General features: G+C 49.5%; 1 protein-coding gene across 1 annotated transcript in view; it reads right to left on the bottom strand.

Annotated features, from left to right (window-relative positions):
* Positions 1-26,564, bottom strand: part of NSUN2 (NOP2/Sun RNA methyltransferase 2) — a 1,120,965-nt gene that overhangs the window by 260,587 nt on the left and 833,814 nt on the right. Inside the window, exon 14 of the mRNA XM_069613723.1 lies at positions 220-312. Coding sequence (XP_069469824.1) covers positions 220-312 — 93 coding nt within the window. The remainder of the gene's footprint in view (positions 1-219; positions 313-26,564) is intronic.

The following is a 26,564-nucleotide window of genomic DNA, read 5'->3' as shown; positions in this document are numbered from 1 at the left end:
AATGCATGTTCCAAAAAACTGAGTGGTTGCAGTTGTACCAGTAGATATATGCCTTTTCAGATCAAAAATTGCATGTATTTGAAATCAAAGTGCTTAAGTCCCCACTTGTTAATTTCTTTTAATGGTTGTAAAAGAAAGATAAAAACATTGTGAAACCAATTGTAAAGCAAACTGAGTGAAACAGGAAAAGGCTGTTCAAAAAGCTTATTATAAACTTACAGAATTGGTGGAAACAATGGGTCCTCTTCAGAAAGGAAAACAAATGGGTCCTCTTTAAAACCAAATAACTTCATTTTCTTTGCTGGAGGTGGCCTTAAAGAAAAATGAAAAAGGCTTTAAAACATTTAATGTCAAAATGTAGATGAAACATTATTTGTGGTGATGGGTATTAACTCTATAGCAAAATAGTACCCAGTTTATGTAGGTCTTTAGTGGAATCAATTGAATTGTTAGTTGAACAGAACAAAAAAATGAAAATCGCTTTGTGCAAATACTGGAGTCCAGTTCAGCTTCACAAAAGACTTAAATACATTGTGTTAATCTGGTCACTCCTAGTGGGATGACCAAAGTGGCCAGGTAAACCTTTAAAGTAGTGGATGAAGGCCCTCAAAAATATTATCACATTAAAGATTCTCATCGATGACATCCGCCTCCCATTGCAGCTTCTCTTTTGAAAGTATTCTGCCACCAGGAGCAGCAGTGCGACTCCGCCCAACACCTCCATGCACCCCACGCCAGATGTCGGAGGCCTGTATACCTAGAGAAACCATGAACTTAGGGCCCACCCTTTGTCCCTAGCACTCTGCTGCTGATGGACCGCAGAGCCAAGGTGTACTAGCTATCTACCAGGAAGGAGTGGGGGGGGGGGGGAAGGGGAGGGTGATGAGAAATCTGTGGGTGGAACATCCATGAGAATGAAAATTACTAAGAGGCAAGCAATTTGTTCTTTAAATGGATTTTTTCCTCCCACGGATTACTAGACTTAGAATTACTCCTATAGCAATATTTGTAGACATTGAGGAGGGACAATAGCAAGGACACCAACTATACCAGAAAAAACATGCACCACGACCAGAAGGAGAAGCCAAGCAGTAATGTTAAAGAAACGTGGGCAAAGAAGCTCATGTAGCCACTTGGCCAATGTCCAGAACTGAGACGCCACGTTGCAGAGCAGAGCTGGCAGCCCGTTCTCTGGTGGAATGTGCCCAGAGACAGTCAGGCACCTCATTACCAGCCAGATAATAGTAATCAGAGATGCAAAGAATGATCCACCTTAATAGGGTATGTTTAATCACAGCCCTGCCAGAATGGCAACAGCATAACCAACGAAAAGCTGGTCATCTTTGCTGGCCTTTCTCGTCCAAAAGTCTTAGTAGCCAATGACCCGCACCGGGTCCAGCCGATGGAAATGTTCCTCTCACATGGAACGATGAGGTGGAGGAGAAACCAAAGGAAGATAGATCTTTTGAGCGAGATGGACATCGCAGACTACCTTCGGAAGGAAGGATGGAGCGATTGGCCATGCTCCATCAGCCCCTCTCCCATAAAAAGCTCATTTGAATCACTCGACTGCCAGTTCCCTCTATCTCGGAAGGAACCGATCACCTTACACCCCATCTACAGACCACCTCACAGGCGTGACGTGTGCAGTCATCTACAACTTACGCTCCTCTGCCAAACTAGTATAAGCTAGTAATATCTTTCTTGGTGATTTTAACATCCCTGAGTCACAGGCTGTCAGACTCAAAGCATGCTTTTTGCACAGACCGCTTCCATGGACCTTAAGCAAATTGCGCTCTGCCCACGCACAACAAAGGCAACCCCCTAGGCTTAGTCTTCACATCATCCCCCTGCATCACCTGTGTAGTCCCTAACCCAATTGACTAGTCTGACCATGCCACCATAAATTATCTATCACCCACTCGACTACGGCTCTCAAAGGTCCGGCTAAACACCCACTCACTCAAAACCGCTCATTCAAAAGCATCCTGGTCAATCAGCTGGAAGCCAACTTTGCAGACTCCCCCACCACAGGGAATGCCTCAGGCCTCCTGAAATTATTCAGCAACTCTGCTATGAACTGGTGTACACTCATACCCCCTTTTAATCCAGCCGGCCAAAGCCCAAACCTTCTGCCCCATGGTACAATCCTGAGCTAGCCTGCAACAAACGCTCAGAGCCCTAGAGAACAAGTCACTTACCCATGGTAACGTTCTTTCGACTGGATGTTACTTGCACCTATTCCTTTTCTTTTTTTAAACCTTTATTTAATTCTAGCATGGCAGTTTGACAATAAACAGACATAATGTTTTCAAACATTTGGGTGGATAATACTTTAAGCGGTTTTGTAAATTGGGAATTACACAGCTTATCACTAATTGAGCCTTTCTAGTTGTCTTCTTCGTCCGAGCTTGATGCCTGGGCTTGTAGGTAGGTTCTCATTGGGGCCCATAGGTCTTTGGGTCTGGAGTGCGGTTGTATCCCTTGCACGTACATCTCCTCGCTTTCCTGCGTGAGAGCCAGATGTCTAAGCCATGTTTGGACTGTGGGGGCCGAGCTAGACTTCCATTTCAGGAGTATTTGCCTCTTGGCAACCTCTCCCGCCACCGCAAACAGCCTACGGGTCTTAATTGAGGCCTTTCCAATGTCTCCAAATAAGTATTTCTGCGGGGCTGCCGGTAAATGGATATTCAGTATGTCACTTATCTTTTCTGCCATGTCTTCTATTCCTTTTCTTTGATATTCCCATATCCAGCTTGCTGCTTCAGAATTTTTTTTTTCAGTAGAGGGCGCTGCGCGTCAATGTATGCCAAGTCGATGTCCCTCGGAGGCATCGGTCTCGATGTCATCACATGTATGCGTAGTCACATGTATAAGTAGTCGCAGCGTCCGTTCCTCAGTTCTGTTTTGGAGTGTTAGACATTGTCCAGGATGAGACGGTTACTACCCTTGAGAGAGCGCAGACTGCAATTACAAGGGAAGTTTGAATGCGGGGAAGCATGGGAAGGTTGATGAGGAATACCATGGGTAAGTAAATTGTTCTTCGATTGGATTGTGTCCTCCCACGTATTCCTTATAATTGATAGACTCCCAAAGCAGTAATATGTAGGAGAAGGGAGTACAAATTTAATTCTTTAAGTATGCACAGAATGCAATACTGCCTTCCCGAAATTAGTTTCTTGGCTAGAGGAGGAATCAAAGCTATAGAATCTTGTAAAGGTGTGTGTAGACGACCATGTGGCAGCTGCGCAAATGTCTTACTGGAACTCCCCTCTGAAGAGCTGTCGAAGCTGCAATACCCTTGGTTGAATGAGCCATCGGATGCTCTGTAGGGTCTTTACCTAACAATTTGTAACATTCTACAATAGTTCGAATGATACATCTAGAAATGGTTTGCTTGGTAATGGCTAGGCCCAGCTTATGACCTGTGTATCCCACAAACAATTGGTCAGTTTGTCTTAGTTTTGCTTGTCTGCTAATATAGAAACTCAAAGCACGCTTTGGGTCCAGTCTGTGCAGTCTTTCTTCCTCTTTCCCCGGATGAGGAGGATGATAAAAGGAAGGCAAGGTTATTTTTTGAGTGATATGAAATTCCGAAACAACCTTTGGGAGGAAATTAGGCTTCACTTGCTTAACGACTTTATCCTTATGAAAGACAGTGTGAGGAGGTTTGCAGAATAAAGCCTGTAACACTCATCCTTTGGGCCGACGTTATTGCCGCCCCAAAAAGACAGTTGTGAGGGTAAGAAATCTCAACGGGAATGAGTGAAGGGGTTCAAAAGGAGTACCCATTAGATTTTAAGACTAAATGTAAGTCCCATAAGGGAACTTGAATATGAGTTGGGGGTAAACATTGGTCAACCCCTTCAAAAATGTAATTACCAAAGGCATTTTAAAGTATGAGGGTTCCTCATTAGTGCGCTTGAAGATGGACAGCGCTGCCAGGTAACCCTTAATTGTGCCGACCTGGAGTCCTAAATTTTCTATGTGTAAAAGGAAAGATAACACCACTGGTGTATTACATGAGAAAGGGTTAACATTCTTGTCCCTACACCAGCTGCAGAACTTGTTCCAACGGCAGTGGCATTAGGATTTGGTTGCAGGCCTTCTGGCCGAAAGCAACACCTCCATTAAGTCGTCCGGGAGGTCCCAATCTTTGTACCTCTGCCTTTCAAGAAATAGTGCGTGAAGGCTGAGAGTCCTGATATCCGGATGGAGAACCTGACCCTCTTGCGAGAGTAGATCCTCTCTGTGGAAGACAAATCGGAGGACAGATTGACATGTCTACAAGGTCCGGGTACCACGTTCTCCTGGCCCAATCCAGGCCAATTAGGATCAGGGTTTTCCTGAACCTCCTTATTACATGGGGAATGATGGGGACTGGAGGAAACTCGTAGAGGAGTAGAAATACCCAGTCCACCACAAACGCTTCCCCTAGAGCTCCTCTTGGGGGAAATTCCCCGGAGCAGTACAGCTCGCACTTCCTGTTGGCATTCGTTGCAAACAGATCCACTTGAGGGGTTCCCCAAAGGGCGAAGATCTCTTGAAGGACTTCCTGAGCTAGTTACCACTCGTGGACGACTGCACACTACCTGCTCAGAGCGTCCGCCGTTGTATTCTTCTCACCGGCTACGTGCACTACCGATAGAGAGGCTCTTTATCAGGACATTCTTTCCCCGTACAGACAGCAGGAAAGCCTTTAGCGCCAGTCTGATTGCTCTCAGCTTCAAAAGGTTGATATGTAGTTTGGACTCTGATGGAGACCAATGATCGCTGATGGTCAAATCGCTGGTATGAGCTCCCCACCCCATCAATGAGGCGCTCGTCACTACTGTTATCTCCGGCCATGGTTGCCAAACATGTTCTCCTTTCAAGATGTTTTCCCGACAGGCCCACCTCTGAAGGTCCAGTGGGATTGTTCGGAATATGAAGGAGATCCGACATCTTTCCTGAGAACTGTGACCACTGGGTCTTGAGAGCCCACTGTAGAGATCTCATTCTCACACGGGCCTGTGGCACCAAAAGGAGCAGGATGCCATCAGGCCGGGCAACCACAAAAAAAAAAAAGGCTGAAAGATATTGGTCATTTTGGAATTTCCTCACCATCTGAATGTTTTGAGCCCTCTCCTCTGGTGGTGAGGCTTTTCGCAGGGTTGTGTCCAAGACTGCTCTAATAAACTGGAGTTTTTGTGATGGTATCATGTGGGATTTCTTGAAGTTGAGGGAGAAGCCCAGCTTGTGGAGGGAGTGGCAAACACTTTAGATGATCCAGAGCTTGTTCCGGGGAACCTGCCCTGATTAACCAATAGTCTAGGTCGGGGTAGACGTGAATCCCCCTCTCCCGAGACTTGCTGCCACAACCAACTTTAGCTTGGTGAAAACCCTTGGGCGGAGTTTAGCCCAAATGGCAGAACCCGAAACTGATTGTGTGATTTCCCAATGGCGAACCTCAGGTTCTTTCTGTGCTTGAGATGTATGCGCATATGACAGTAAGCATCCTGAAAGTCCACAGATACCAACCAATCCTGAAGTTGGAGGGCCTGAAGGATCTGAGAAAGCGTAACCATCTTGAACTGGTTTTTCCTGAGGAACTTGTTCAATTCTCGCAAGTCAAAGATAGGTCTCATTTCTCCGTCCTTTTTCGGAATTAGAAAATATGGGGTGTACCAACCTTTGTTCCTCTCCGCTGCAGGTACAGGTTCTAAAGCACGTTTCTCTAGCAGAGCCACGATTTCCTACATAAGGAGCGGGTCTGAAAACATCAAAGAATTGTTCCCCGGTGGATGACTGAGGCGTGCGTAGGAAAGGCAGGCAGTAACCCTGGGCAAGTGTTTCCAATGCCCAAGCATCTGAAGTAATAGCTTACCATTCTGTCAGATGTTGAGTTAACCTGCCTCCTACTGATGTTTTGTGATGTGAGACAGAGGTTTTGGCGCAGCTGATGCGGAGGGTAAAGCAACTGTTGCGGTCTTATTACCTTTATACCGTCCACCACGGGGGAAAGGTCTCTGACCTCTTTGAGCTAAACGTCCGCTGCCTTTTCCGAATGCGGAATAGCAGCGAAAGGACCTACCCCTCCAGGGCGCACCCGTTAGGCGGTTCAGAGTTTGTCTTATCGCAGCTCCAAGGGATTTGGCTGCCACATCGGATGTTTGGTAAGAAAGCTGATGACAGTTGGGAGAAGTTGCAAATAGCTGCATGCCGTCAAAGGGCATATTCAGAAGTCTGAATTGTACATCAGGAGCAAATCCAGACTTCTGCAACCATGCACATCTGCGAATTGTTGTACTAGCTGCCATGGCTCTGCTGATGCTGTCAACAGAGTCGAGAGCGGTCTGGAGGGACACACATAGCGTCCTTTCCGTCCTTGATGATGTTCAAGAAACAGTCTCTCTCCTCCCCTTCAGGGAGATTGTCAGCCACCATTGAAGCACACTCCTCAAAGGGTGTGGCTAAATCTTGCCAGCGTGCATGTTGGATTAGCAGACTTTAAGGCCATGCTGCATGCCGAGAAAACTTTCTTGGCCATGGCATCAAACTTTTTATCATCACAATCCTGCAGGATTGTAGGGTATGCAGTCTGTTTTCCTGAAGAAGTTGCAGCTTGAACAACTAAGCTTTCCGGGGTTGCATGTTTTGACAAGTATAGAGGATCTTCAGCTGATGCTCTACATTTTGCTGTCAGTTTTTTTGCTGACTGCAGGGATCACCTCTGGCGTTTCCCAGTTGGTAGACATTTTCTTTTGTAAGGCCTTGTGAAAGGGGACGATGGGATCGTCTTGTGATCCCTTATCAAGTATGTCGATAAGGTCATCTTGCTTGTATACAGGTGTGGGCCTAGATCACCCTATTCATAAGTGTCATGTAATTACTTTCTGCATGATCCCCTGGTTCAGACTTACTAAAAATCAACCTCTGGGGAAGTCTCAATCCCGCTTGCTTTCTGCAAGGAGTCCTGCAGGTCTTTCAATCTGGCCTCTTCTGAGACCAGTTCTTCTGGTATGGAAGGCCTCCCACACTCCAGACCAAAGAGTCTTTCTGCATCAGAATCCTCTCCCTCCTCATAAATTGAGGATAAAGTTTAAATTAATCTGAATGGGACAGAGGTATAGAACTTTTTTCCAATGAAGGGACAATGGCAGGCACTACAGGAGGAGATATACTAGTAATCGTCGACGTGGACTTTATTGGCCTCGATGGAATTGTGATTGGCTTTTAGGTTGTCGATAGAATCGACTGACATCAACGTCTTTGATGAAGTCGTCTAGGGCATTGAACCGATTGGCGTCAACGTTCGAGGTGTCAATGACCTCTCCTTCGGCGGAGTCGCTGAGGGCATCGATGATGCAGTCTTCGGCTTCGACATCTGAGTCGACAGTGACAATGTCTTGTACGTCACAGAGGCTTTTCCTCGACTCAAGGGTTTTTCATGCTCGTGGAGTATGTCTTGCTGAGGCCGAAGACTCACGTCTCTAATGTTTACCAGGTTTTTCTCCTGGGGCATCGCCTCTAGGTGTCTCCGAGGGGGGCAAGGCCGCGTCCTCGAACACCTTTACCATCTTTTTACAAAATTCCTCCCAGTGAACCGGGGAGCTGTGCTTGATGGGACATGTAACTCTCTGCGGTGAACTGGAGGATGAACTGGAAGGCGATCTATGACGCCTTTTCTTACTATGCCTCGAAGCGGATGAATGATGCGATCCGCTCCGAGATCGTGAACGGGAGTGTTTTTTACATCGAGGGGACGACGGTCTCGACTCATTTGAGGTGCTTTTGGTAGACGTAATGGAATTTTGGGGCTTACCTCTCTCCAACTTTCCTCTGCGCACCTTTAAGGCTTTCACTGTCATCAACAAACACTTTTTGCACTCTGAGCAAGGATGCTCTGGCACCACAGACAGACCCCTGTGCAGGTATGTCAAGGACATCTTTTCCCCACAATCGCTGCATTTTTTTTTTTAACCCAGATCGGGGCGTAGATGGAGCCGATGAAGAGGCCATCTCGATTGAAGGATTTGTCACTGAAAAAATTTGAAGTTCTTCGATTTCTTCACTGAACCGAGTGTTACGTTCCTGAAGCTCATGAAGGAAAAACCAAACCGAGCAATGGACGCTGCACGTGACTACTTATACCTGTGATGATATCATCAGGACTGAGGCCTCCAAGGGACTTCGACTCAGCAGACGTCGACGCACAGTGCCATCTACTGAAAAAAAATTACAGAGCAGCAATCTGGATATGGGAATATCAAAGATAAGGAATACGTGGTAGGACACAATCCATTTGAAAAGGTGGTAAAAAAAACATAACGCGGGAGACCTCACCAACCTCAAATCTCTCTGCGCAAACCATAGGATTCTGATTACCAAGGTAAAATGTGCTTCCAACAAGGAGCAAAGCTCTCTTTAAAGTAGTAAAGCATTGTAACAATCCCTCATCTGACCCCGAGGTACCAGCAACTCAGGAAAAATACAATGGAATCAACACATTTATTAAAAAAATTAACAAAATCGGAGAGACCATTGAATCAAGGTCTCGCAGCATTAGCATCCCCTGCACGCACACTGCCCCTCTGGACCAAACTCTCCTCTGTTTCCCCTGGGTCTCCTAAAAATGGTAGTCACCCTCAAAACCTACTTCTTGCGGATTCCAAGATGGCCACGCACTGTTAACACCGCGGCTCCAAGCTCCCGGCTCTGCGAGTGGATTAAGCACCCAAAATGGCAGTTTCTCCCCCCTCAGCCCGAGAACCAAAAATAATATCCAACCTCGCCGGAACAGAGAACTTACACGAGGGGCTCAACAAGACAATGCCGTACAGAAATACAAGGAAAGTACAATTAGATAGCAGTGACAAAAATACAATGAAAAATACAGTTAAATGATAGTGACAAGCAGAGAAGTAAAGTAGACAGTGCATAAGTTACAGGATATAAATTAACAAATGCATGGTTATAGGAGACAGTGTATTACAGAAGTACAGTAGCTATATACAGTATATCTATACACAATTGGGTAGGCGAGAGAGTGAGCCATATAAGTTTAACAGGGCAGTAAGAGAGGCGAAAGGGCCATGTTAGTGTTAGTAGTCATTTTCTTTGAACCAGTTGATAATGTTCAGTCTAAAGTTGGCATAGATTTGGTCCACTCTAAGAGAAGGGGGAAGGGAGTTCCAGAGTTGGGCAGCTTTAACTGGGAAGCTTTTGCCGCCAACTTCGGTCATTTTGAAAGTAGGGACTGTCAGGCAGTTTAGTGTAGGCAGTTCTGGTAGGTCGGAGGGATGGCTTTCTATTGATCCGGTCTATTAAGAAGCGAGGTGCCGCATTGTTTAGACACTTGTATTTGTATTTATTAGTTTATATAGCCCTTTACGCCAAAGCGCTGCACAATTGAACAACTTGATACAAAAAACAAACAATGTAACGGTAGAAGCAAATTACAGTATGAAGCAATCAAACCAGTAAGAAGAGCAATTAAACTGGAGGGAATAGGAAGAGAAGGAGTGGGAATGTGAGGGAGAGGAGGGGAGGAGAGAGGGAAAAGGGTGAGAGTGAGGTAGTAGGGAGTGGAGGGAATCGAGGGAAGGGGAAAGAAAGAAGGGGGAGCAAGGAGGGGGAGCAAGAAGGGGAGGGAGTTTCAAGGCGGGGTGGAGAAGGAGAGATTTAAGGGAGGTGCGTAATGAGGAGAAAGTAGGAATAGAAGAATTGAGAGAGGGAAGGAGCGGAAACCGGAGGGGGCACAAGGGGACCGAGGCAGAATCAGAAGGAAGTGATCAGCTGAACAAAGGGAGCAGGAGGGAGTGTACAAAGAGAGGAAGGAGGAGAGGTAGGGAGAGCAAGTCCATGGAGAGATTTGAAGACAAGTCAGAGAAAGTGAAATTTAAGTTGAGAGTGAAATGGAAGCCATCCAAGGGAGGAGAGGGAAGCTGAGATAGAGTTGCGGGAGGTAAGGAGACAGAGGGTATGGATAACAGAGAAGTAGATAGACTTGAGGGGATCAAAATGAGAAGTAGGTAGGCCAAAGAGTAAGGAGGAGCTGTAGAAAAGGTGAGAGAAGATAGAGAGGAGATTAGAAGTTTAGTAGCATGAAAGGTGAGAGAAGGGCGAATTTTGCGAATATTGAAGAGGTGGTAGCGACAGGCACGAGAAGTGAGATATGGTGGGATAAAGAGTGAGGAGTCAAAGTTGACGCCTAAGTTATGAGCGTGGAGAGATAGGGAGATTAGTGGGAGAGAAGTGGATGAAAGGGGGAGGGGGAAGAGAGTTGGAGGGGAAGGAACAAGTTACTTACCTGTAACTGTAGTTCTCCAGCATGGGTCTGGCATGGATTCACATGCTCATGAATATTCCCCGTCGTCAGGCCGGGAATCCTCGGTATAGAAAAAAATCAGTATCAGTTTCGTTTCTGATCTGTCTTTCTTAGTAGTAACCAATCACTGGTCTCTGGGTCATACTGCCCCCAGCCAATAACTGCCCTCTCCCTAAGCCCCGCCTCCGACAGCCATCCTCAGATTTGGTAGCAAGTAAAGTGGCAGTATGACCAAGTGAAGAGCCGCAGAGGGGTAGGCGGGAGGGTTCGCATGTGAATCCATGCCAGACCCATGCTGGAGAACAACAGTTACAGGTAAGTAACTTGTTCCTTCTCCAGCATGGGGTCTGGCATGGATTCATATGCTCATGAATAAGAGAATACATAGCAGTACACACATCCACAACCACGTGAGGTGGCAACAGGATCAACATTAAGCAATACAACAACTCAACATTAAGCAACTCTTACCTCCTCACCAGGCTCACCTTAGGCGAACAGGTTGAGCAGCACTGCTTAGCCGACCCTGGACTCCTCCCTGGAGTCCCGATAGACGCAGTAGAATCTTGTGAAGGTGTGCGTCGACCTCCACGTCGCAGCCCTGCAGATGTCCAGCAGGGGCATACCAGACAGGAACGCTGTGGTAGCAGCGATCGTTCTGGTCGAATGGGCTCTCGGACTGCCGGGCAGCTGTCGGTTTGCCAACCGGTGATAGTGCATGATGCAGCCGGAGAGCCATCTGGAAATGGAAGTCTTCGAGAGAGCCTTCCCTTGATTCACAGTCCCAAAGTTCACAAACAGCTGTGACGTCTTCCGAAAACTCTTTGTGCGGTCCACATAGAACTTCAGCGCTCTAGCTACATCCAGCGAGTGCAAAGTCCTCTCGGCCGGCGACAAAGGCGACGGGAAGAAAACTGGCAACACCAAGGGCTCGTTGAGGTGGAAGTCCGACGGCACCTTGGACATAAAGGATGGGTGTGTCCTCAGCACCACCCTTGTGTCATGAAAAGTCAAGTATGGAGGCTTGCAAGATGGGGCCTGGATCTCTCCCACTCGTCTTGCGGAGGTGATGGCAACGAGGAAAGCGGTCTTCCATGACAGGAACTTCAAAGGCGCCGAATGCATAGGCTCGAATGGGGTCCCCCATGAGCTTGGTCAGCACCACATTAAGCTCCCACGCCGGGGCAGGAGCCTTCACCGGCGGGAATGATCGGAATAGTCCCTTCATGAATTCTTTCACCAGGCGATGAGACCACAAGGACGCCCGTCCCGTCGTCCTGGTATATTGGGAGATTGCAGCCAGATGTATTTTGATGGAGGCGTGAGCCACTCCAGCTTTGGCCAACGACAGTAGGTACGGCAGTACTTGAGGGACCGTAATCCGCAGAGGGTTAATCTTCTGTGCACGGCACAAGACAGAGAACCTCTTCCATTTATGTCCGTAGCACTTGAGAGTTGAGGACGCCCTGGCCTTTGCAAGAACCTCTCTGCAGTCTGCCGGGATGTCGTACCCTCCAAACTCTAGTGCTGCAGGAGCCAGGCCTGCAAGTTCAGTGACTCCGGGTTGTGGTGAAGAATGGCGCCTCCTTCTCTGGAGAGAAGGTCTGCGTCCGTCGGCAGCTTGACTGGTGGGGACGTTGACAAGTCTAGAAGGTCCGGGAACCAGATCTGTCTCGGCCACGCCGGTGCGACGAGGATCATCCTGCACCGGGACCTCTTGAGCTGGTTGATGAGCCAGAGCAGCAGCGGAGGGAACGCATAAAGAAATAGGCCGTCCCAGGGGAACGAGAAAGCATCGCCCATGCTCCTCGTCTGGGGGAACCTGCTGGCGAACCTCCGGCACTTGGAATTCATCGCAGTCACGAAGAGATCGATTTGGGGTTCGCCCCATCGTCGGAAGAGTCGATCCACTTGATCCTGGCGTAGTTCCCACTCGTGGTACGAGCGCAGCTGCCTGCTGAGTGAGTCAGCGATCGTGTTTTTTATTCCTGCCAGATGAAGAGGCACCAGAGACATCCCTTGGGCGACGGCCCAATGCCACAGATCTTGGGCATCCTTGGATAGGGCCGGGGACCTGGTTCCGCCCTGCTTCCCGATGTAGAACATCGTGGTGGTGTTGTCGGTGAAGATCCTCACCACCTTGCCCTTGAGGGATGGAAGAAAAGACCCGAGGGCCCAGAACACCGCGCGGAGCTCCAAGATGTTGATGTGGAGAGACTTCTCCTCCGGGAGCCAAAGGCCTCTCGTGTGAAGATCTCCGAAGTGCGCTCCCCAACCTTCCAGGGAGGCGTCCGTCGTCACAGTCACCTGGTGAGCTGGGGTCTGAAAGTCCGTGCCCGCCGACAGATGGCAGCGGGTACCCCACCACCAGATCACCTGACGGAACATCTCGTTGAGAGGGATACTGTCCTCGAAGCTGCCCGTCGACTGGATCCAGTGGGCGTCGAGGAACTCCTGTAAGGGTCTCATCCGAAGCCTGCAAAGGCGCACCAGATAAATGCAGGACGACATCATCCCGAGGAGGGACTTGATAGATCTTATTCTGGCCATGACCGTGGCCAGCAGACGCTGCACCTTGCCCAGAATGGTCCTGGTCCTTTCCTCCGACGGCAAGACCTGCCGCGCCACTGTGTCGAGCTTAGCTCCCAGAAACAGGGCGACTTGCGACGGAACCAGGTGGGATTTTGGAAAGTTGATGGAGAATCCCAGGTCCGTGAGCAGCTGGACGATCTTTGCAGTGTGCTCCACTGCAAGCTCCCTTGTCCTTGCCCGGATGAGCCAGTCGTCCAGGTAGGGGTAGACGTGGATCCCCTGTAGGCGCAGCCGCGCCGCCACCGGTGCAAGGCACTTGGTGAACACCCTGGGTGCCGACTTCAATCCGAACGGGAGGTCCTTGAACTGGTAGTGCCGCCCTTGGACCACAAACCTGAGGAACTTTCGGTGTCTTTTTAGAATGGGGATGTGGAAGTAGGCATCCTCCAAGTCCAACGACGACAGGAAATCGCCCTCCTCCAGCTGTCCCAGCACATGCTGGAGGGTGACCACACAGAACTTCTGTGCCTTGATGTACTTGTTCAGTCATCGTAGGTCCAGGATGGGGCGCCATCCTCCTGTCTTCTTTTTTACGAGGAAATACCTTGAGTAAACTCCGGAGCCCCGAAGCTTCTTTGGGACGAGCTCGATGGCACCCTTCTTGAGCATCGCCCTTACTTCCAACAGTAGTTGAGGGACGTGATTTTCCTTCCTGGCCACGGGTGGAACGCAAGGGCACTTCTTCTGAAACTCAAGGGTGTGCCCTTGGGCCAGGGCGTCCAGCACCCAACGGTCGGTGGAGACGGACTCCCACCCGCTGACGAATCTCGCCAGCTGACCTCCCACCGGGGTGCTTCGGCCCACGGTCGGTTCAATCTTGTTTGGAGGCCGCCTTGCCTCCTTGACGACGACGGGCACCACCTGACTTGCCGCGCCCCCTGTAGGCTTCCTGGGACGAAGATCCTGCCGCTTGGCGGTAAGTGGAGGAGCCACTGCCGGATCCCTTGGAGGCACCTTGTCTGCCTCCAGAGCTCCGAAATGACGGCTGTCGTTGTTGGAGCACTCCCAGTGCCCGGGCAGTCTGTGTCTGTCTTGATGGCCTCAAGGGACTCATCAACCGCCTTCCCAAACAGGTTGTTCCATCGAAGGGCATGTCCAAAACCTTGGTTTGTACGTCCTGGCAGAAATCCGTGGCCTTGAGCCATCCTCGTCGTCTCAAGCAAATGCCGTTGCCCAACTGACGGAAACCGGTGTCGGCGATGTCCATTGCCCCCATGATGGCGTGGACCGAAGCAATCTCCCCATCCTGTAGGATTTCAAGGGCCTCAGCCCTTTTGGCATCCGGAAGGAAGTCTAACAGAGGGGCGATTTTGAATCACAACTCCCTGTTGTAGCGGGCTACGATAGCCAGGGCGTTGGCCGCCTTAATAGTCGTCGCTGCGGATGAGATGATCCGTCGTCCCATCGTGTCCAACTTCCTGCCCTCGCCGTCTGGCGGGGAAGTTGATGTCGAGGCCAATGCCCCCCCAGCTTTCTTCTTTGCAGCTGCTGAGACGACCGAATCCGGGGTAGATTGTGCCCGAAGGCACAAGGGGGCAGCGTCGGGGACCCGGTACTTCTTCTCGTACCGGTCCCTCTTTGCCGGCACCGTGGCAGGGTTCTTGAGGAGGGCGAGCCCCTCATCCCAGATGTCATCAAGAAGCGGTACGGCGAGGACCGTCTTCCTTTAAGCCTCGCGCCGTTGGTAAAGGAACCCTTCCTCCTTCTCTTCTGGGCAGAGCTCAAAAAGCTCGGATGCCCTGGAAATCATGGCATGAAAGGATCCAATCTCGTCAGGCGGGGACGCCCGAGCAGGGGGCGATGGGGGACACGTCCCATCGTCGCCTCCGTCATCTGTACCTGTCGTAGCCGTGTCTGTGCCTGTATCATCCCCGTGGGTAGTAGACCGGGGGGAAGGCAGAGCAGGCCGCAAAGGTGGGAGAGGTGGCGTAGGATGCGTCGTCCTCCTCTTATGCGGTGGACTCTCCGAAGGTCCTGGCTCCGGTTCCCCTGTCGGGTCTGGCTCAGGTACCTCCGTCGGGGGAAGGGGCAACCTTGTCCTTATCTCCGAGCATAAGGACTGAATCGCTGACAAAATGGGCGCCGAGGTGTCCTTCGGCGCCGGAAACGACGGGCGCAAGGGCTCTTGAGGAGCCTTGTCGGCGACACCGTCGCCCTCGTCGGGATCCCTCCCGATGGGCTGGACCTCTTCCACGACTTCGATGAGCTCTTCAGAGGTTGTGTCCGTATCCATGATGGCCATCAGCCCCCTCCCCCACCTTTTCCAATGAGGACTTCATGGGGGTCTTCTCAATGGGCCTGAAAGACGACTCCCTCCGCGGTGGCAGGGAGACTCTGGGTCCTGAGGGCGCCTCCACTGGTGTAGCCTCCACAGGCTGAGCCAGGGCTGCAGCGACATCCTCAATCGAGGTCTTAGCAGGGTGAATTAAGGCCATCGTCACCTTCTGGATGCCTGGGGCCTTCACCTTGGGGGAGGGTCCGAGCCTCGCTCCCCCCTCTGCTGAAATCTTGGAGATCGACCGGGGCCTCTCCAGAAGCTTCGCCGGGTTCTCGGACTTCCTCTTACCCGAGCCAGAGTGTTGGCTCGTGGTTGATGGCGCCGGGGAGGATGCACCCTGCCTGGCAGCCAAGGAGCCCAACCGTTCGGCGCTCCCGGTGCCCGCGGACTTGCGGTGCTTAGCCTTTTGTTGGGCCCCTGTCGCCGGGGCACCGTCACAGGACTTAAAAGACCCCTCGGACTTCTTTTTCTTCTTCTCGCCTGACAGACTCTTCCCTTCCAGCCAGTTGGCGAGACGGAGCTGGCGATCCTTCAAGGTCCGCTCCGACATGTTCACACAAAACGAACAGTCCTTCTCCTTGTGCGTCTTGTCCTCATGGAGACAGTAGAGGCATAATGAATGCTCGTCCTACTTGAAAACATTCTGAAGCTGCATCCAGGGCAGGTCCTGCACAGCTTCCCGGGCGTCGAGCTTCCTTTCTCCTGGGCCATGTCCGGGGTAGGCCTCGGAACTTCTGGAATCCTCCAAAAGCGTAACTCGACGAAATCTTCACCCTTGAGGGGCATAGAAAACTCCGAAACGGATCCCCGTTGATCGAATGTAGAAACGGTGGAGCTTGAGGCTCCATTTAACCGAAAAATTAGAAAAATCTCCTGAAAAAGCGCGAAAACGCAGCAAAAGCTCGAGAGTTACAGCACGAGGACTCCCAACACCTGAACGTGCGGTAAAAATCTGAGGATGGCTGCCGGAGGCGGGGTTTAGGGAGAGGGCAGTCATTGGCTGGGGGCAGTATGACCCAGAGACCAGTGATTGGTTACTACTAAGAAAGACAGATCAGAAACGAAACTGATTCTGATTTTTTTCTATACCGAGGATTCCCGGCCTGACAGGGAATATTCATGAGCATGTGAAACCATGCCAGACCCCATGCTGGAGAAAAAGAAGACTTCAGTCTTGTCAGTGTTGAGGGAGAGAAAGCGGGAAGACATCCAGTTCTTTATGGCAGTAAGGCAGGAAGAGAAGAGTTTCAGGTGGAGGTCGGATGAGAAGGAAGAGAAAGAAAGTAAGAGTTGATTGTCGTCGGCATAGAAATGGTGGGAAATGCCAAACGAGGAAATAACAGGAGGGAGGTGTAGAGTGAGAAAAGGAAAGGACCAAGCACTGAACCCCGAGGTACGCCGTACTCAAGAGTTTGGGATGGAGAGGACCGGCCAACACAGTTAACAGTGAAAGAGCGGGAGGAGAGGTACGAGGATAGCCAGTTAAGGACAGAGCCTGTGAATCCAAAGGAGGAGAGGGTGTTAAGAAGGAGGGGGTGATTGACAGTGTCGAATGAAGCAGAGAGGTCAAGAAGAATGAGGACTGAGGATTGCTTAGAGTATCGAGCAGAGAGGAGGGAGTTCAGGATATAGGTAAGAGCAGTTTCAGGAGAGTGTTTAGGACGGAAGCCAGATTGGGAGGGGCGTAGGAGGGAGACTTGAAGGTTAATGAGGCCGTTAGTAGTCCAATTTTGTCAATGGTAGAGAGCCAATTAGTCTTCCTCCTTAGCTCAGAGCTATGGTATTTAGGTATTCATAGAGCTGCTCTCAAGGAGTTATTTTGCAGAATTTGAATTTTTCTGGTAATGTATGTATTAGAGCCAAGGTATAGGCTATTGCAGTAGTCCAATTTGGACAACACAAGTGCTGTGCCTAATGTGGTACAGCTACTTTTTGAGAGAAAGAGTCTGGCTGATCTAATCAGTTTACATGTGTAAGCTGTGGAGGATGCCATAGCACTCACCTGTTTCGCTAAGGTGAGGCTGGAGTCCAGATAAAAGCTTATGGTTTTTATCTCCTAGGCAACCTTTATTATATTGCCATCTATGTCGAAGGAGGTGTATTTGTGGCTAATATTAGTTGTGGTGCCCAAAATAATGAGTTCCGTTTTGTCATCATTCAGGCATAGACCATGGCGTGCCATTCATGACTGAATGATGAGGTATATTCTATTTACCAAGGCCAAATCCTGATCATAATCCCCTTTAAGCGGTAAGAGAATCTGGGTGTCATCTGCATAGTTAGTGTAGGTGACACAGATAGTCCAGATTATCAAAAAGGGGCTTGGTAAATATATTATACATAGTGGGGGAAACTCATGACCCCTGGGGAACTCCACAGGTGATGGGAATAGGACCTGCTGCTGCTGTGGCACTTCGTTCTGCTTAAGGTTGATAAGGGCAGTTTCTGTGCCATGTCGTGGCCTACATCCTGATTGCCGGACACCAAGAAGTTGGTTCCGTTCGAGGAACTTCTGAATTTGAAGGTAAGCCACCCAGTCCAAGATCTCTAGAAGGAATGGCACTGTTGTGATGGGCCTATAATTGGTGGGTATGGCATGATATAACGATTGTTTCTTGAGGAGTGGGAGGACGCAGGACTCCTTTAGGTTGCTCGGGATGGTACCAGTAGTAAAATGACATCAATAAGCTTAGAGATAAAAGGTGCCAAGTCTCTGGCTGCGTCTATTATAATTTGGGCAGGACATTTATCTCGATGACAGTTAGATGGTTTAAGCGAGAGAATAATTTTTTCAACCTCTAGAATTGATACTTGAGAGAAGTTGAAGCATTGTGTTGGTTTAGGTAGCTTAGGTGGCGTGCAAGCTTGTGAGATGGTCATTGGTAAGTTTAGTTTTTTCTTAGTGATTTAGACCTGAAGGGTGGAGATTTTGTCTGAGGGCCTTCTGTATGTCAGAGCACCAATACTTATCTTTAACACAGTTATCAGGTACGGGTATAGGATTCTCAAGTTCTTTCAGAATTGCAAACAGTTCCTTAGTACCTGATTTCACTTGCAAAATCCTATTGCAAGTTTTCTTCTTAGCGCGCCGTATTTCAGTTTTGCATTTGGTGGAGATGTTGATGGGGTTAACTTTATTTGCTTCAGATGGCACTAGCCTCCAGACGGCTTCACTTTTACATTGTTCTTTTCTTAGTGTTTTTAAGTATGGAGTAAACCAGGCATTTAGATGCGCTCTGGGTTTGCTATTCCTCATTTTTAAAGAGGCGATAGTGTTTAGGGCTTCTGTCATGACTTTGTTGTATTCGTTTACTAGGATTGATGGATCGGTGTTATCAGGTAGTGAATTTAGGGTGGGTAGTATTAGTGGTAGTAACTTGTCGGTGGTTATATTCTTTTTGTTCTGTGTTAGTGTAGGGGTGCTATGGGGTTATTTTGGGCTGAGGTTTTGGCGTCTAGTGAGAAAGCTATGTGAGTGGTCAGTCCATACCTGGGGGGGTAATGGCAGTGATAGTGTCACAATTATAGTCAGCCCCCCAATCCAGCGTTCTGCCCTTCTCATGGGTTGGTAATGTCACTTTTTGAGTGAGGCCTAGCTCAGTAAGTACATTAGCTATGGATGTTGCTTGAAGGTCTTTGGGGTAATTGAAACCCAGGTTCAGGTCCCCCAGTAGGAATACTGTGTGGTATTTTTTAAGTTATCAGAGAGGATTATGGAAATGTACTCCTCGAATGTGCCATATAGAGCCAGGGGGACGGGGGTTCTATATATTAAGTGGATAGTAATGGTTTGGGAGTTGGATATCGGTAACTTGGCCGTAAGGGATTCATAGGAATTGACATGCAGTGGGGCAACTAGTCTCATTGCTAGGCTAGATTTGGCTATAATAGCTATGCCACCTCTGCGAGTTTCAGCTCTATCTTCTCTTAGAATTATATAGTTATCTGGTACTGCGAGCATCAAGGCTGGGCCTGCTGCAGCCAAGATTCAGTACTGGCGAGGAAGTCATATTTTCCAATTTGGATCAAGTCAGTAACCTCTATGGGATGGGCTAAGTACCTTGCATTTATTAATGCTCCTTTAAGGTGGGTAGCGGGATTCCCTACCAATTGGGTAGGAGAAGTTTTGCTGTTGAGATAATCTATTAATGATGAAGGTTCATTCTGCTTAGGCATTTTAAGGTTTGGTTTGGGAATGGTATCTAGGATGGAATGATTAGAGTTTTTAGAAGTGGTGTCTTGTTTTTTTTGGGTAGTGTTGGTAAAAGGCTGGCGGGACGTTCAAATAATTTAGTCAGTCTCGAGCAGAGTTTGACATTTCTAGTCATAATGTCACATGGTGAGTTAGTTCTCGGTGGGCTTTGGGTGCGAGTGATGGCAGGTACTGGTAAGCTTGGGTTAATTAGCTCCAGTGGGATACTAGTGTAGTCTGGGGGGGTGACCATGATGTTGATTGTTGTCACGTTAGCGATAATAGTGGAGTTAGAACAATTAGCTGATGTGCAGTGGCATACATTGTGTACTGCATTAATCGAGGTTCGGCAGGTATTGGTTGGTGTCACAGACTAGGTAGGCTTAATTGCGTCCAGTGAGTACTTCAGATGAATTACTGCGTACCAAAGGGTTGGATGTATGGATTGCACTTGCTACCGGAGTAACCGAAATGGCGGGAAAATTATAGTATCTAAACCCAAGTAGCATCAGTATGGTGCGTTATACAGGATAGCAACAGACTAACATAGCACACCGAGTGACAGAAAGGTCCATTCAGTGTGGGGTCCAGTGATTATCTCAGAATAGGTTACAGTATAATGAGCAGATGGCACATTACACAAAATAAACAGTAGAATGAAAGCGCACACTAAATAACAGAGGTGCATACAATGTCGGGTAATTGTCTGATCTCACAGATGGCAGCAAAAAAATTGGCAAAATGGCACGTTACGCGAATTAGCTAGTAAAATGACAGCACACTGAATAGCATATGTCACATTACACAAGAAACATTGCAGTAACGCAGCAAAAATGGACAAAATGTTACACGAAATAAACAGTACAGTAACACCGCGCAGTGAATATCGGGGTGTTGTACCATGTCAGGTGGGGAGATTGTCTAGGTACAGACGGCAGCGAGATGGTCAAAATGGCGCATTACACGAAATAAGCAGTAGAGTGAGACGGCACACTAGATAGCAAGTTGGTGCATACAGTGTTGGGTCAGGTGATTAACTGCACAGATGGCAGCAAAGATGGGCGAGTAGGCACGTTATGCAATTTAAACAGTAAAATGATACAGTAAACTGATTACCGGGAGCAGGTGCATACAATGTTGGGTCTAGTAATTATCTAAGCATATGTCCCAGCAAAGAAGCGCATTACGTGAAGTGACAATAGTATGGCCTGAGCAGGTCCACGTGAGTACAGGTAGGCATGACTTAGGCTAGATAAGGAATCCAAGTAAAATTGCGGGCGTATGCAGTACATCACTTTTTCCGATGTTAATCGTTGGGCAGGATTTGCAATGTTAATGGGCTGAGTGGGCTTATGTGCGTTCATTACACAAGTCTACAGCATGCGTGATCCTAGGATAGGTGCAGGTCGTGAAGATTTGACTTTGTCACAGCGCAACGCTGTACTTTTAGTTTTTGAAGGAGCACACTAGAGTCAAGGCAAGTACGCAGACCCTTACTGTGACCGCACAGTGTAAGCAGTAAAGGTGATCTGTAGGATCAAATCAACTACAAGATGATGGTATGCCTAATAGGCATCGGCTTATCTATATTTAATGCGGCAAACGGCCTTGCCTTGTTAAGCTCACAAGGCAAACAGGGTGGCCTTTATCTGGCCTTCGTCGTGGCCTTCTGCCGGCAGATGTTGGGGGTACGAGTGTGGATGTGTTGCTTAGCAACACTCAAGGCTCCAAGCCTCTCTTTGGTGCCCCAATGCACCCTGCATTTTGTGGGCAAAAAGGACAGCAGGAATGTGCGGCTTCGGTCGCGGACCAAACAACAGAGGGTTCAATGCTTGGATAAGGAGCTTAGGGAGGCACACAAGCAGACTGGCTGCCCTAACAGGATCTGGAGGACTACACCAGGTATCTGGGGCGATGTGCTGCGGGTCATGTGCAGTAGTTGGCGTCGATCAGCAGCTGCTGCAGGGGGACTGTTGAGGGCTCCTGCCTGCTCCACATCGCGTATGTTCGCCCAGCCAGAACGGACCGCAGTAGCAGTATAAGAGCCCTCCCTCCTCCCATGGGGGACTATACACCTGCGGTCTGTACGGGATCAGGGGGGCACCCAGCAAGAGGGAGGGTGGGGGGGGGCGGTTCTGAAGACACCATGCAGCACACCCCTGACCAGCAGGGCCTGGGTAGCAACACTACGAATGCGTCCCTCCCTCCCGGACAGAGCCTCTCAGCGGACCTCCCAGCTTGCGGAAGGGGGACAGGAGGAGACCAGCATCAGCAAGGGCAGCACGGACCAGTAGAGGAAACTAGAGGCGCCAGCAAGCATAGTCCAGAGCTGACAATCCGGACCTGGGGCCAGAGAGAAAGGGAGACCCGATCCACCAGCCAATCCCCTCAGACAGGTACTGAAGAAACACAGAGGGCGAAGTCAGAACTGCTGGCTCCCTGCACAAGACACACTGAGCTAACTGCGGAGCGCTGATATCCAGACCGACTGAGCCGGGGTCACTTACACAGGAGAGGTGCTAGAGGCAGTCAGGGGAGCAACAGTCAACACTCCCATCTAAAGGGGTAACAACAAGGACTCCCGTGGGCCAGTCAGAAAACAGGTGATAGGAAGCGAGACCCCCCCCCCCCCCCGGCCCCACTAATTCAATCAGAGTGGAAGCAAGCTCTCCGGGTGGCACACCAAAAGGAACCTTCAGGGTTGGATGCCCGAAGGACACAATTGAACAGATCTTAATACCCCCGGGCCCGAACCAATAGGCCAGAGGCCGTCATCCGGCACAAGTCAGGCTTAGCACTGCAGGATTGAGGCGAGTCGTCGCTACTCAGATCCACAATGTCAAGAAATAGGAATAACGAGACCCTCTTAGCCTTCAAGAATACAAAAAAATTCACATGAAGGACCCCTTGAAAAAATATGGGCCAAAGAAACTGACCAAATTGGGGCCCAAACCGGGAACGACAGGCCCAGAGGACAAGATACAAGCTCCACACAGGAGGACCGGGATAGACTGGTGACCAACGACTCCCTCAAGCTATTCCTGGGTGAGATTGTGGGAAAAATAACGGCGCCAGGCCAGAAACAAATTAAAACGCTGAGGGAAGATCTGGCAGAGGGTATTCCAGGAATAAGAAGTGACATTAACAAAATAGAGGAGAGAGTGGACACCAACGAGCGCGCCATACAGAAACTCAGAGGACGCAGGGAAAGCAGAAACTCTGGCCGCAGCCACCCATGACTTTGAGTTACAAGCAGAAGATCTGGAGAATTGTTCCAGGAGATCCAACATTCGAGTAAAGTTTCTATCGAAGGAAACACAAGACCAAGACCTGGCGCAGGTCTTCAAGACCATCTTCGCCGACCTTTTGGACTCGGAAGCAGGGACTGAGATCCAGTTTAACAGGATACATAGGGTGGGCCCAAGAAGGGCGGAACCAGGTGCAAGACCAAGAGATGTTCTAGCGGCCTTCCACAGGTATACCATCAAGGAACAAATAATGGCAAGGGCAAGAAAAGAAAAGCAAATCACTTACAACAGAGTGGAAATGTTCCTGTACCAAGACCTATCACAAATGACCCTCACCAAAAGGAGACGGCTAGGCCCAGTCTTGGCCAACTTAAGGCCACAACAAGTGAGATACAGATGGCCACATCCGTTTGGGCTGATCTTTAACTGGCAGGGCAAGCAGCACACAGTCACGCCATGCGAGCAGGGAATGAGCCTGTTGGGCATCTAAGAGGAAGACCATCGCCCCCTCCAGCAGCCAACCAAGCGTCCATAGACCATGGGACTAGTCCACAGTGAAACACAAAAAAACAGGGAAGGGGGGGACAGCAGACCGACTACAAGATTCCTCTGGGTGGCCAGGATACGGGTGGCAGCGGAAGCGACCCCCCAACCCCACCCTGGGGCCACAGACTGAAAGAGGCAGCCAATGTCGCCAAACCTACAGGATCGCTTGCCTGAGGGCGTAAGCCATCTTAAGTGCAAGTGCTTAAACATTAAACAGATGACATACTCCGCTCCTAGTGGAGGGGGAGCGAGTTGGGGCTCAAATGGGATTGGGTTATCCCTTGCGAGTCATTTCTGGGGTTGCCCTAGGGCTCAGCTCTCGAGCTCTCAATTCGAGGGGGGCCATGAGCCAGTCGAGCCCACCCAGTAACATAGGGGAGGTGGGAGGGAGGTCTGGGGAGGGGAAGCAGGGGGGATCCAGGGCACACACAATCAAGAGGGGCCAGGCACACACTGGTAGGAGGGGGGGGGGAGCCCCCTAAGAGTTGCTAGCATGACCACAAAGGGGAAGGGTCAATCACTTATGACACTAGGGACCAGCAATGGATAGTACCGCAAAATTGAAAATCATATCTATGAACGTTAACAGGTTAAACTCGCCCATCAAGAGAAAGACGGTGGTGAAATACCTTAGACGGGAACAACCACACAGTCACGCTCCAGGAAACCCATATTTGCGACAGGGACACGCATAGCATAAAGTTCTGGGGGTACAGAAGACTAGTACAGGCCACTCAATCAGGAAAGAAAGGGGGAGTGTTGCTAGCACTAAACTAAGGCTAAGACGATGGGCTCGACTTAACCATCAAGGGCACGGAATCGGACAAACAGGGGAGATACTTGGCAGTGTGGCAGGAGGGGAGAGCATACACGGTGGCGACACTTTATGCGCCCAACACCGGCCAAGATGCCTTCATCCAAAATTCACTTGCACACTTAGAGAAGTTTGCCAATAGCCACATTATTCTGACAGGGGATTTCAACATGGCCTGGGACCAGACAATGGCTAGGAGTAGTGGGTACTTCCACAGAACCCAGGAGCGCCCCTCCGGGGACCTCAGCAGAAGCTGCAGGAGCTGGCGCTGGTTGAAGTATGGAGGGAAATGGGAGGGGGACAGACGGTTACACCTTCCACTCGCATGCACATCGGTCACACTCAAGGATCGACTAGATTTAGCTTTCCGGAGCCTTGCTTGGGAGGGTAACCGACATTAAGCTAGGTGCCATAGCGCACTCAGACCATACCCCTATATCCCTAGCATTACAAAGGGACAGTAGGCCGTCGGGCCTGCGGAGATGGCGCTACCCGATTCCGCTCTTCAAGGACCCAATACTAGTCTGGGAAGAGGAAGAGCCAGAGGCATACATAGAACATAACCAGGTGGGGGACACCACTCTGCAGACATGGTGGGACGCCCTTAAGGCTACACTAAGGGGTAGGATCATTGATATAAAAGCAAGAAGGGAGAGAGAGATGAGGGTGCAAGAGGAGCAACTGGAGGAGAAGATCAAGGCAGTGATCACTAAGATAGGCAAAGCACAGACCCCAGTCATAAAAAGAATATAGGGCATTATGAGGGCAGCTGGACCTCATTCAGACTAGGGTGGCTGAACGCAATATATTGCGCCTTAGGCAAAAGTACTATACCAAGGCAAATAAGGCCGACCGCCTCCTGGCCAGAATGTTGAGGAGGGAGGTGGAGGATAAACAATCTTGAAAATCAAAGTCAAGGGAGGTACGACCACCACGAACAACAATGACATAGAAAAAGAGTTTACGAAATTCTATGCCAAGTTATACAGCTCAAACAACCCGTCATGAACAAGGCAGGAAGCCTATCTAGACAAAATAGAGTTGCCACAAATAGCAAACGAGGAGAGGGGATCCCTAGAAGGGGAGGCAACAAATGATGAGGTTAGGGCAGCAATAAACTCCCTCCCCAAGAACAAATCCCCAGGCCCGGACGGCTTAGTAGCTGAATTTTATAAAACCCATAAAGAACTTCTAATCCCACACCTCACAAAACTATTCAACCGGGTCGGCATCTCCAAAACCCTACCGAAAACAATGGAAGAGGCATAGGTCATATTACTATCCAAAAAAGGTAAAGACCCCACCTACTGCATGTCCTACCGCCCTAATAAATGTGGACGCAAAAATGCATACAAAAATTTTGGCCAGTGGATTAGACCGGATTGCACCTAACCTAGTCCAACCCAATAAATCAGGCTTCATAAGGGGCCGACAGACGGGGAACAACGTCAGAAGAATTGTTCACCTGATGGAGAAGTCCCAAAATAGAGAAATCCCTGCTCTCCTCATCGCACTGGATGCCGAAAAAGCTTTCAACCGGGTGGAGGGGGGGGGGATTCCTCTTTGCAACCATGCGCAGGATGGGATTCGGCCCCAAATAGATCGCGCAAGTTAAGGCCAACTATCAACGAGCGCTCCTCAGACTCTCGGTTAATGGGTAGATCTCTGACCCAGTGGAGGTCAGGAGGGGCACAAAGCCGCTCTACGCTCTCCACCCTTCCTTCAAGCCATAAAAGCCAAGATATTGCAGGAATACCCTTCGGAGGGCGAGAACACAAAGTTACCGCCTTTGCGTATGACATGCTTATGACTATCTCCCAGCCAGAGGCCTCCCTGAGGGCACTAGAAACGGAACTCCTCCAGTTCGGAACAGTGGCAGGCTCGAAAGTGAACACAAGTCAGAAATCCTCAGCCTCACCCTTTCGGTCGGTACGGAACAAACGCTCAGACCTTCCAGTTTAGATCGGTGGAGGATTCCATAACGTAACTAGGGGTAAAACTGGCCAAAAGGGTGGGGGAACTTTACCAGGCAAACTATCTGCCTCTACTGGGAAAACTTAAAAACAAAATGGTCGACTGGGAACCGCTAACAATATCCTGGTTGGGGTGCATCAATGCAATAAAAATGGTTGTTCTCCATCAGCTGCTCTACTTCTTCACGGCCCTCCCGATCCTCATACCTCCGGCCTTTTTTAGAGCCCCCCCACAGAATCATAAGTAAATTCATTTGGAATAACAAACCCCTGAGAGTTGCCGCCAAAGTAATGAGAACTTCAATATCCAGATGGGGGCTGGGAGTACCGGACTGCAGGGCATACCACACAGAAGCACAAATAAGGGTTATCAGAGACTGGCAAAAGGACAACAGGGGGAAAATATGGAGACCTATGGAGAGGGCGGTAGCAGGGGTCCCGCTAGAAGACATCTTATGGAAACCCAAGGAGCAAGACCACAGCAAATGTACGCTAGCGCAATACTGACAACGGTAGGCAGGCAAGGGATCACGCAGTTAAAACATCCAACATCACCAGCTACCCCTCACTGTATACCCCGCTGTTCGACAATCCACAATTTACCCCGGGGCT

The sequence above is a fragment of the Ambystoma mexicanum genome, chromosome 5p (genome assembly GCF_040938575.1).
Source record: "Ambystoma mexicanum isolate Mex_15411 chromosome 5p, UKY_AmexF1_1, whole genome shotgun sequence".
Lineage (NCBI taxonomy): Eukaryota > Metazoa > Chordata > Amphibia > Caudata > Ambystomatidae > Ambystoma > Ambystoma mexicanum.
The sequence above is the reverse complement of the archived record's forward strand: the minus strand, read 5'-3'. Positions and strand labels throughout refer to the sequence as shown.